Here is a 12,059-nt window from a genome sequence, read left to right on the forward strand (position 1 = left end):
CTACCCCAGCACTTAGAACAGTGCTCTGCACATAGTAAGCGCAAACAAATGTCAACATTATTATTATTATGGCAGACCAGTGGTAGAGCCGGGATTAGAACCCAGGTCCTCTGATTGCCAGGCCCGGGCTCTTTCCGCTAATAATAATAATGATGGTGGTGTTTATTAAGTGCTTACTGTGTGCCAAGCACTGTTCTAAGCGCTGATCACTAGGTCATGCTGCTTCTCTAGTAATGATAGCTCACTGAGTACTTATGACTGTACTAGATGCTTGGGAAAGTTGAACAGAGGCACAAATTCCCTACCCAAAGGGACTTTACACTCTAATGGCAGAGGCGGCTGTAACATTACTTGCAAATAGTGGAACTGAACTCATTCATTCATTCAATAGTATTTTCTGAGCGCTTACTCTGTGCAGAGCACTGTACTAAGCGCTTGGAATGGACAATTCGGCAACAGATAGAGACCATCCCTGCCCAGGGACGGGCTCACAGTCTTTGCTTTGTATAGGTGCTACTGAATAGACCTAGTATTCCCTCTGGAGACACAAGTACCGAGGGCAGATCTCGATGAACGTGTAGCTTCTTCCTGGGGCTGGTAGGTTGTTACAACTGGGAATGTTGGGAATGAATTGGGAAGGGCTTGTTGGAGCAGGGTGGGATTGTAGGAAGGCTTTGAAGGAGGAGAGGGCCTGAGGTCCGGCAGATCTGGGGACAGGAGGGCAGCTCTGAACCTGGAGAATCGCAAGAACGAGGGGTCGGAGGCGGCGGAGACGAGAGCCGTCTCCCCCCCTAGACTGGAAGCTCGTTGAGGGCAGGGGATGTTTATCGTTCTATTGGACTCTCCCGAGCGCTTAATACAGTGCTCTGCACAGGGTAAGCTATCCATAAATACAACTGAATGAATGAAGTGAATGAGAGCGGGGTCCTTGAGGAGGTGAGTTCGGGCGGAGTGAGGGGTGTGGGCTGGAGAGGAGTGGGTGGAAAGAGCCAATATGCAAAATGGAAGGAGCAGGTGAAGGGTGAGTAAGTCAGCTGTATAAAGTAATTCATCCCTCCATGTATAAGTCACTAATTTCCTTAGTAGGCGGGTGGAAACCTAGAGTATTCAACCCTCGCCAAGAGCATGATTTTCTCCTCCCCACGAATGTGGTGCCTCAAGAGTAGGAGGGAAGGAAACAGATCTGACAAGCAACAGCAATGCGAGAGGCCCTTGGGAGCTTTCTGGGAAAGGCTTCTCCCTCCCCACAGGGCCGGCGAAGTACGTTCAAAACGACTCTGGCTTCCCAGCACGCTTCCACTGAAGAGCGCTGAAAAGAAGTCCCTTTGCCGAGGGCAGAAAAGAAAGTCATCACACTTCTAGCCCCAGAACCCCACGCCCTTTCATTTCTACTTCACAGCTTAGCCCAGTATGCAAAGTTTGCTTTCTGCCAAGGGAGAGAGAAAGAAAGTGCTCAAACTCGGTTGCTAATCTGAGAGGCAGCGTGGCCTTAGTGGAAAGAGCGTGGACCTGGATTCCAATCCTGGCTCTGCCAATTGCTTGGTCAAGTCACTTCACTTCTCTGCGCCTCTGTTTCCTCAACTGTAAAATGGGGATTCAATCCCATTCCCTCCCATTTAGACTATGAGCCCTACGTGGGACGGCGACTGTGTCCATCCTGAGTACCGTGAATCTACTCCGGCGCTTAGAAAGGTGCTTGACACATAGTAAGTGGTTAACAAATATAATGAAAATAATAATAATACTTCTTCCCCCGTTCACACCTATCCCGCTGTCGACCCTTGGCCCACATCCTACCCCTGTCCAGGAATGCCCTTCCTTCTCACCTCCGCCAAATTAACTCTCTTCCCCTCTTCAAAGCCCTACTGAGAGCTCACCTCCTCCAAGAGGCCTTCCCAGACTGAGCTTCCCCTTTTTCCTCTGCTCCCTCTGCTCCCTCTCTGCTCCCCCTCCGCCCTCTGCTCTCTCCCCCTTTCCCCCCTTCACCTCCCCTCACCTAAGCCCCCTTTCTCTCTGCTCCTCCCCCTCTCCCTTCCCCTCCCCTCAGCACTCTGCTCATTTGTATAGATTTTTATGACGCTATTTATTTTGTTAATGAGCTGTACATCCCCTCGATTCTATTAATCGTGATTATGTTGTCTTGTTTTTGTCCGTCTGTCTCCCCCGATTAGACTGTAAGCCCGTCATTGGGCAGGGATTGTCTCTATCTGTTGCCGAGTTGTCCATTCCAAGCGCTTAGTACAGTGCTCTGCACATAGTAAGCGCTCGATAAATACTATTGAATGAATGAATGAATATTTAGAGCGTGAGTCCCATGTGGGACAGAGACTGTGTCCAACTTGATAAAACTTGTATCTACCCCAGCGTACAGAACAGTGCCCTGACATAGCAAATGCCTAACAAAATACCATGAAAAAAACAAACCTCAAGGCTGTTTTCACGATAAATCGTTCCTCTCTCTGTTCTTTGGAAAGCTCTGGCCCAAAGTGGGCCGGGAGGGCATCGGGATTGGGGATTGTTTTCCTTGGGGAAAACCTCAACTGTTCACTCTGCCCCAGGAGCTGCAGACAGGCTGGGTTGGAACCTTGAACCGAATCCCCCACTGGGAGTCCTGGATCCGTTAAGTCTCCCCCGTTTACAAACTCACCACCGGTAATTAAGCCAGGGAGTCCGGGAACGATCTCTGCTTCTGTCCAAGCCTTAGGATAACTCCTCATCCCGTTTGCTATGTTTACTAAGCACTTCCTATGGGTCAAAGCCCTGTGCTGAACGCTGGGCTAGATACAGATATTCAGATCGGACACGGTCCCCGCCCCATTCGGGGCTCACGGTCTACGAGGCTGGGAGAACAGGTGTCATCTCCATTATCCAGATGAGGAATCTGAATCTCAGAGTGGTTAACTGACTTACCCAAGGTCACAGGGCAGGTCGGTGAGAGCTGCGATTTGAACCCCGGTCTCCTGACTCGCAGGCCTGTATTCTTTGCATTAGGCCTCGCTGCCTCCCCAGAGGGAGAATCAACCAGTCAATCAAGAGTATGGATTGAACGCTCACTCCGTGCACAACACTGTTCTACAAGCCTGGGAGAGTACCACAGAGGTGTTAGACCAAGATAGTCAGAAGACACTTATTTGTTTTAAACAAAGGCCCGACACACAGCTACAAGAACAGTTTTTATTGAAATCCGGCAGCTTTCCTCTTTCTATCAGAATGATTTCTAAAATATGACAGTCTAAGAAAGATCAGAATGAAATTAGTGCCAATACTTTGGGGAGAAGGGAGGGAGTTTTATTGCAGGGTACCTGGCTTTTCTCCCGCTGCCCAGGCCGGCGGGCGGGGAGGATGTTTCCCCCCATTTTTTGCTCTAAGCTTTTCCCATCCCCGTTGTCCACCCACCCTCCTGCTGGAGGGTGGGCTGGCCAGGGATGGTGGGCAGAAGGGAGGAGTGTACGCCAAGAACCAAGTGCTAAGTGCGGTCCTCCCCGGATGGGAGGACAGAGAAATGGGAAACAGATTGGGAGGGTGGGGAGACCAGCTCCCACTGAAGGAAGACCCCGTTTTTCTCGGTTTCGTAGCCGGGAAAATGAAAAAGAAGCAGGTGTGACAAAGAGGGCAGGGAAGGGGGCTCTGGAAACCGGAGTGTCCTTTTCCAGCTGGAAAAACTGAGTCCTCTTGTTTCATCAAAGCCCGCTCGGGTCGGGGCTTTCGGTCTGTGCCGCCGAGAGGAGCCGGGCAGCACCGGTTTGCTGATGCAAAATTAACCTTCCACCCCCGGGCTGGCCCTCACCAAAACCCAAGAGCGCCCCAGGGCTCCCCACTATGAGTACCAGTGCAAAATGTAGCCGCTAACCACAGCTGAGGGAAAATCCCAAATCCCCAGGCACAATGAGTCAGAAACAAACAACCTATTCCGTACCCCTGGGCTTTAAACACTCACTCACACTCTCTTTCTTACACACAGACACATACACACGCGCGTACACACACACACACACACACACACTCACAGACCCAAACACACATGTGCACGTGTGTACCCTCACCCATACCCAATCCCATATGAGTGCATATGCATGTACACACACTCAGAGACTCCCAAACATACATCCCAATCCCCTCTCCCCGCAAAACACGCACACTTTCGAAAGTCCATTTGCTCTCTGATGTGACAAGGCAGGCTTGTGGCCCGACAGCTTTCAACAACATGAGAGTCTAGGCTGGGGATGGGCCTGAGCGTCCACAGTCAACTGAAACTCTGGCTTAAAATTGAAGGGATGGTTCTTGCCATTTTAAGCTCAGCATGTTCTGAGGGAAAGGGTTACAGGCGGGATGTGTGGAGCTGGGAAAATGGGAATCCATCCTCCCAGGAGTCCTGAGATGCTCCCGCTAAGAAAAGAGGGAAGGAAGAGGGACAGATGGAAACTGAAGTCCACGCAGGCCCTGAGAACGCCCAGATCAGGACCTGTGAGCTCTTTCTTCCTTGACCTCGGCCTTGGGGTCAGTCAATCAATCGTTCATTCATTCATTCAATTCATTCAATAGTATTTATTGAGCGCTTACTATGTGCAGAGCACTGTACTAAGTGCTTGGAATGAACAAGTCGGCAACAGATAGAGACGGTCCCTGCCGTTTGACGGGCTCACGGTCTAATCGGGGAAGACGGACAGACGAGAACGACGGCGATAGATAGAGTCGAGGGGAAGAACGTCTCGTAAAAACCGATGGCGACTAAATAGAATCGAGGCGATGTACAATTCATTAACAAAATAAATAGGGTAAAGAAAATATATACAGTTGAGCGGACGAGTACAGTGCCGAGGGGATGGGAAGGGAGAGGGGGAGGAGCAGAGGGAGATGGGAGGAAAAGAGGGTTAAGCTGCGGAGTGGTGAAGGGGGGGTGGTAGAGGGAGTAGAGGGAGAAGGGGAGCTCAGTCTGGGAAGGCGTCTCGGAGGAGGTGAGTTTTAAGTAGGGTTTCGAAGAGGGGAAGAGAATCAGTTTGCGGAGGTGAGGAGGGAGGGCGTTCCGGGACCGCGGGAGGACGCGGCCCGGGGGTCGACGGCGGGACGGGCGAGACCGGGGGACGGCGAGGAGGCGGGCGGCGGAGGAGCGGAGCATGCGGGGTGGGCGGTAGAAAGAGAGAAGGGAGGAGAGGTAGGAAGGGGCGAGGTGACGTAGAGCCTCGAAGCCTAGAGTGAAGAGTTTGTGTTTGGAGCGGAGGTCGATAGGCAACCACTGGAGGTGTTTAAGAAGGGGAGTGACACGCTCAGATCGTTTCTGCGGGAAGATGAGCCGGGCGGCGGAGTGAAGAATAGACTGGAGCGGGGCGAGAGAGGAGGAAGGGAGATCAGAGAGAAGGCTGACACACTAGTCTAGCCGGGATATTTACTGAGCACTTACTGCATGCACTTGGGAGAATACAATACAATAATAAACATATTCCTTGCCCACAGGAGCTTGCAGGCTCACTACCTCCCTGGGGGCCCACAAACCTGACCTTGAGGTGCAAATGTGTGCATTCCCCCCCACACACGGGTACACACTCCTACTGGGGGTGCAGAGATGGCACACTTCAACAAACTCAATGCCGTCATTTGACCTTACCCTAAACAGACCTTCCCAAGTCCCCGCTGTTTTCCCACACCTCCGGGTTTCCCTTCGCACGTTGGGCAAAATGTTCTCCTGACCGTCCCTCTCCCCATCCAGACCGGAAGCTCGCGGTGGGCAGGGAACGTGTCTGCCGACTCGGTATGCTGTCCTCTCCCGAGCGCTTAGTATGTGCTCTGCAGCAGGTAAGCGCTCAGTAAGTACCCCCGACCGACTGAACGTGACGAGGCGTCGGAGTAGGCTCCTCGTGGGCAGGGAATGTGTTTTATTGTGCACTGTGCCGGACTCCCCCAAGCTTAGTGTGAGCTCAATAAATACAATTGAAAGAATGAAAGGGATGGCTGTGCGTGCCCGGGGTGGGGGTGGGAGGGTCTAGCCACGTGGACTGTCACCGCGAAGGGCACACTGGCCGTAAACCTCGAGGCGCAAGAGGGCCAGGCGTCACCTACGGTGGTGGCTTCACCTGGAGAGGGGGGCGGGGGCGGTAGCAAAACTGAAACACGACGGAAAAGAAAACTGCCCCTTTTTTTCCCGACCCAGTGACGGTCTGGTTGGTTTACTTCGGACATTTCTGTCGGTGAAACCAACCGCACCGGTTTTGCTTTCGGTTTGCCGGCAGCCTCGTCTCGCGGGACTCTGCTGGCAGCGGCGGCCCGGGGCCCGGCCCCGCTGGGGTGGGCACCTCTCCAGAGGGTGAGGGGGGCTTGGGAGGAGGGGGCTGTTGAATGCATCCAAAGCTACAATCTGAGCTCGCTTTCTCTCACCTTGCCTTCCTCGTGCCTCCCCCACCTGTCCTGAACTCTTCGTCCCGGCCGACAGTTCTGCTGGGGTCCCGGTGGTCTCTCGCAGAGACCCCTCGGCTTGGCGGGAGATGGAGGGAAGGAGGAAGAGGATGAGAGAGAGAGAGACGGGGAGAGAGAGGGCAGGGAGTCGCTGTAGTGCTGGCTGAGCCGTCAGTCGGTCGGTCAGTCCGTCGTATCGATTGAGCGCTCATTGCGGGCAGGGATCTGTATTAAGAGCTCGGCCTCCGCTGACCCCGCAGGACCAATGGAAAACTGACGCTCTGGCCCAGAGCCTGCCGCCGGGCCTCCACCTGGTTTGTTCTGGTCACCCAGACAAGCGTAAAGTGGCAGCTGGACGCTTCGAGAAGCTGTCTTTATTCCTGAGGCGGGTGACCCCGATGGTCAGCTAAGTTTTGGGGTGGTGGGAATCTCCCATTCCTTTTAGCGATACTCCTGCTGGGGGGGTGGGGAGAGGGCGGCAGGGCGGGTTGGAAACGGACTCCCACGCAGGAATTCTCCCCCCGTGCCTCCACCACTCAAGTTGGGTAGGCTGGAAATGAACAGTAGACAAAGCCCACCCCTTTGACTACACACAAGTAAAGTGATTTGTCCGAGGTCACACGGCAGACAAAGTGGAGGAGCCAGAATTAGAACCCAGGTCCTTCTGATTCCCAGGCCCCAGCTCTCTCCCCCTTGTCATGGGTGGAACCGGAATCCATTTCTGAAAATGGCCTCTCAGAAGGTCCCCTGCTCACCTGGGGCCTCTGGGGTGGGGCTGGAAGGGCAGGGACGAGGAGGTCTTCTCCTCCACTTTCCCAAACGCTGTAGTGGTCACCACCCTACATCACGGGGCCCAGGAGCCCAGGGCGGGGTGGCAAGCCACGGCCCAGGGCCCGAGGCGGAACGGCCAGGCCGGAGGAGAGGAGGGGGCGGCGGGGCCGTGCGGTCTCAGGTCCGGGCCGGCTCGGACTGTCGGTGGGGGAGCGAGTCCCGGGCGGGGGGAGGCGGGCCCCCTCCCCGCTCTGGCCGAAAGGCAACTCTGCTGTCCTCGGTCGAGTCCTCGACCCGGAGCCCCATCCCCGGCCTAGCACCCTGGGGCCAGTCCAGGCCCGGCAGGCGGGGCGGGTGGCCGCCGGTCCTCCTGAGGGGCGAGGAGAAGACCAGGGCGAAGCCGCCATGGCAGGGGAAGGAGCTGGCCCGGGTGGCCTCCACCACAGTGTCCAGCAGGCCGACCACGCAGTCCGAGGACCAGCTCCCCAGCCAGAAGCGGCCTTTCTGGAAGGCGATCCGGAGGCTGACGGGGCCCTGGGGGGCCCGGACGCTCAGGCTGAACAGGCAGTTGACCTGGGAGCTGTCGCGCAGCAGGTAGGTGCCCACGGGCTCGACCTCCAGCCGGGCGTGCGCCTCGCCAACGGGCAGGGGGCCCCAGTAGAAGTCGACGGTCCTCAGGAGCCTCAGCGACCGCTCCACCACCTTCCACTCGTGGGACCGGAAGGTGCGGTAGTGAGTGAGGGCCAGGCAGGGGCCTGGCTGCCGTGGAGGAAGAGGAGGAGGAGAAGGAGGAGGAGGAGGAGGAGGGAGGCTCTCGGGGACGTGATGAGGTGCCTCACCTGGCCTCCCTCCGACCATCTCTCACAGGGCCCATGAGTCCGAGAAAGAAGCCATCCTCAGCCCATGGCCTTGCCGACACTTGACCTGCGGGAGAGGTGGAGGGAGAGACCCGGCTCAATAACTCATTCATTCATTCATTCATTCAATCATATTTAGGGAACGCTTACTGTGTGCAGAGCTCTGTACCATGTGCTTGGAAAGTACAATTCAGCAATAAAAAGAGACAATCCCTGCCCACAACGGGCTTACGGTCTAGAAGGGGCAGCAGCCTAGACCCGGCTCCGCCGCGTGTCTGCTGGGTCACCTTGGGCAAGTCACTTCGCTTCTCTGGGCCTCCGTTCCCTCAACCGGAAAATGGGGGTTTGCCACCTGGAGCCCCACGTGGGACAGGGACTGCGTCCGACCCGATTAGCTTGTATCTACCACTGCTTAGATCAGTGCTTGGCAAGTACCATAACAACAGTAATTATTATTATTACCGTTTTCGCTCGGACTGTACCGCTGGCAGCTCCCGAGTGAGGAACACAAAACAAGCGCTCGATAAACCCCATTCACTCTCTGAGTGATTTCGGCCCTTCCCGCTCACCCCGGTTCTACCTACGCTCCTCAGAAAACATCACCCTCCTTGGCCCCTCCACCCCCGAAGTTCACTCCCTGAAACTCCTCCTACACCACCCCCACCCTGGCCCTGGAGCCTTGGGGGGAGGGTGGGGAAAGGGGGCTGACAACAACCAAAAATAAAGGGGAGGAAGCATTACCTACTTAACCGGGGCTCAACCACTTTAATGGGCTCTATATTCATTCAATTGTACGTAGGGGAGGAAGCCCCAAGCCAGAGAGAGGGAAGGGGAGGAAGGGATGGGAAAGAGTTTTTAAAATCTCCCTTCCCACTACTGTCCTGCATCTGGGCTTTGGGTTTCCCCTTCTTAACAATAATAATAATGGTGCTTGTGAAGCACTTAACTATGTGCCAGGCACAGTACTAAGCGCTGGGGTGGGCACAAGTAAATCGGTATGGACACAGTCCCTGTCCCCCGTGGGGCTCACAGTCTCAATCCCCATTTTACAGATGAGCATCCACATAAATATGTCCTGGACGCAGGAAGACATGGGAGATTGCAGAGAGAGAGACGGAGGTTGTTGGAGCGAGGTACGTCGGGGGAGTCGTCCTCCCCCTCTAGCCTGGAAGCTCGTTATGGGTAGGGATCAGGTCTGCTAATTCTGGTGGATTGGATTCTCCCGAGTGCTTGGTAAAGTGCTCTGCACAGAGTAAGTGCTCAAAAAATATGATCAAGTGTGACAGGTGCCAGTTAAAGCCAGGGGAGAGGGTAGGCTTCCCCAGGGAGTTACTGTAAACTGAGAAGGGAAGGGGACCCCTAGAAGAGCCCTGAGGGTCACCGCCATTGCAGGGTGAAAGGCAGCAGAAGAGCCAAGGCAGATGAAGGGTAAGTTCCCGATGCCCACGTCCTGCCTCTGGCCTGGACTAATAATAATAATGATGGCATTTGTTAAGCGCTTACTATGTGCAAAGCACTGTTCTATGCGCTGGGGAGGATGCAAGGTGATCAGGTTGTCCCACGTGGGCTCAGTCTTAATCCGCATTTTACGGATGGGGTAACTGAGGCCCAGAGAAGTGAAGTGACTTGCCCAAAGTCACACAGTTGGCAAGTAGCGGAGCTGGGATTTGATCCCATGACTTCCGACTCCCAAGCCTGGGCTCTTTCCACTGAGCCACGCTGCTTCTCTATACTCCCGGGACTACTCCCTCTCTCTTCTAGTCCTGGCTCCACTTGTCTGCTGTGTGACCTTGGGCAAGTTAACTTCTCTGTACCTCAATTCCCTCACCTGTAAAATAGGGATTAGGATTGTGAGCCCTACGTGGGACAGGATGATGTCCAATCCGATTTACTTGTATCCACCCCAGGGCTTAGAACAGTGCCTGGCAAATAGAAAGCGCTTAACAAATACCACCGTTATGATGATGATGATTATTATTACCTCCTACAGACCACTGATGTCCTCCACCTTCGAAGTTTTATTAAAATCCCATCCTGTCCAAGAGGACTTCCCCGAGAGGACTTTATTTCCCCTACTCCCTCTCCCTTCTGCGTCACCAATGTACTTGGATCCGTACCTTTTAAGCAACTGATATTCACCACACTCTCAGCCCCACAGCCCTTACTTACATACCCATAAATTATTTTAATGTGTCTCCCCCTCTAAACTGTTAGCTCCTGGCGGACAGGAGATGTATCTACCAACTCTGCTGTATTGCACTCTCCCAAGCGCTTAGTTCAGTGTTCTCTACAGAGAAAACTCTTCAAAAATACCCTCGAATGATTGATTCCCAAGAAACGGTATTCTTTTGGTTTGAATTCTGGGGATAAGGAGTCAGAAAGCAGCATGGCTCAGTGGAAAGAGCCCGGGCTTGGGAGTCAGAGGTCGGGGGTTCTAATCCCGGCTCCGCCACTTGTCAGCTTTGTGACATTGGGCAAGTCACTTCACTTCTCTGTGCCTCAGTTACCTCATCTGGAAAATGGGGATTAAGACTGTGAGCTCCACGTGGGACAAGCTGATGACCTTGTATTCCCCCCCCCGAGTGCTTAGAACAGTGCTTTGCACATAGTAAGCACTTAACAAATACCATTACCATTATTATTCAAGCAACATGCCCTAGTGGGAAAGAACCCGGGACTGGGAAGCAGAAGACCTGATCTAGTCCAGCTCTTCAGGGACCTGCTTTGTGACTTTGGGCAAGTCACTTAAACCCTCAGGAAAGTGGGGATAAGATGCCTGCCTCTTTCTTATCAATCCTGGCTGCACCACTTGTCTGCTGTGTGAACTTGAGCAAGTCACTTTGCTTCTCTGGGCCTCAGGTACCCGATGGGGATTAAGACTGTGAGCTCCATGTGAGACATGGACTGAGTCCAACTTTGTATTGACCTCAGTGCTTAATACAGTGTCTGGTGCGTAGTAAGCACTTAACAAATGCCATTTAAAAAAAACCCCAAAACAGGAGCAATCCTGAATACAAAGAAAGGAACTGGGACACCAATATTCTCGGAGTAGTGGAGAACGCCAAGCAAGCCCCTGCTCTCTCCCCACCCTCCCTGCTGGAGGGATGGCTGGGATGGCCCTTTAGAGAAGCAGTGGGGCCTAGTGGCTAGAGCATGGGTCCGGGAGACAGGAGGACTTGGGTTCTAATCCCGGCTCCACGACTTGTCTGCTGTGTGACCTTTGGCAAGTTTCTTCACTTCTCTGGACCTCCATTATCTCATCTGTAAAATGGGGATTAAGACTGTGAGCCCTATGTGGGACAGGGACTGTGTCCAACCTGATCCACATGTATCTACAGCAATGTCTGGCACATAGTAAGTGCTTAACAAATATCATTAAAAAAAAAATTGGTGGGCCATTCCTGCCCACAGCCAACTGGACAGGGCGATAAAATCCATGGACCCTCATGGCCTTTAGGAATCCCAGCTGGGCAGCAGCGCCTTGCTGACCCTCCTGGAAATTACCTGATCGAGAATCCTCTCTCACTGAAAAAAGATGATCACGGCCACGAAGGTCTGCGAGGAGGCCTAGTTCAGAGGGCAGGCTGGCTGGAGCAGGTGTAAATCTTGCCAGTGGCCCTTCGTGGTCCGGCTCTCTTTCCCAAGCCCCCACAGGGCTGACCCGGAGTCCTGTTGGCAAAAGGAAACAAAGGCCTCCACTTAATGGGATGTCTGACCCCCGGAAGGCACTTTTCCCCCCATAATCCCACGGCACGGGACGCATTCCCTGACCCCTACACTCCCGGATTGGATGAAGGTGGTCGCTTCTAGAGAGGAAGGAGGCAGCTACCAGAAAGCTGCCCAGCCCCACGGCTGGCCAGGACCACAAGCAGCAGGTCCCAGAACGGTCCTTCGGCAAGAGGTGACTGGGGTGGGGTTAGCCCGCCCCCCAAGCAAAGCAGATTGAAATGCAAATCGGCAGTGGATGGGGTCACCTTATCCGTATCTATGAAAAGTCCAGATCGACATATCCCTGGGATTCACTTTCTTTCCTTCGAGCGACAG

General features: G+C 54.1%; 1 protein-coding gene across 1 annotated transcript; it reads right to left on the reverse strand.

The window, feature by feature from the left end:
• Positions 1-7,307: 7,307 nt before the first annotated feature.
• LOC114816636 (suppressor of cytokine signaling 1-like) lies at positions 7,308-11,680 on the reverse strand. The gene is made up of 2 exons (XM_029079267.2): positions 11,520-11,680; positions 7,308-8,082 (listed from the first exon to the last, which is right to left on the reverse strand). Exon 2 carries the CDS (start codon positions 8,014-8,016, stop codon positions 7,336-7,338), a length of 681 nt encoding a protein of 226 aa, XP_028935100.1. The 5' UTR covers positions 8,017-8,082; positions 11,520-11,680; the 3' UTR covers positions 7,308-7,335.
• Between the last annotated feature and the right edge of the window lie 379 nt (positions 11,681-12,059).

Source organism: Ornithorhynchus anatinus, chromosome 14 (genome assembly GCF_004115215.2).
Source record: "Ornithorhynchus anatinus isolate Pmale09 chromosome 14, mOrnAna1.pri.v4, whole genome shotgun sequence".
NCBI classification, from domain to species: Eukaryota; Metazoa; Chordata; class Mammalia; order Monotremata; family Ornithorhynchidae; genus Ornithorhynchus; species Ornithorhynchus anatinus.

What these genes read in the sequence shown, in the direction of transcription:
- LOC114816636 (XM_029079267.2), bottom strand. Translation starts at nt 8,016, where the DNA reads ATGGTCGGAGGGAGGCCAGGTGAGGCACCTCATCACGTCCCCGAGAGC.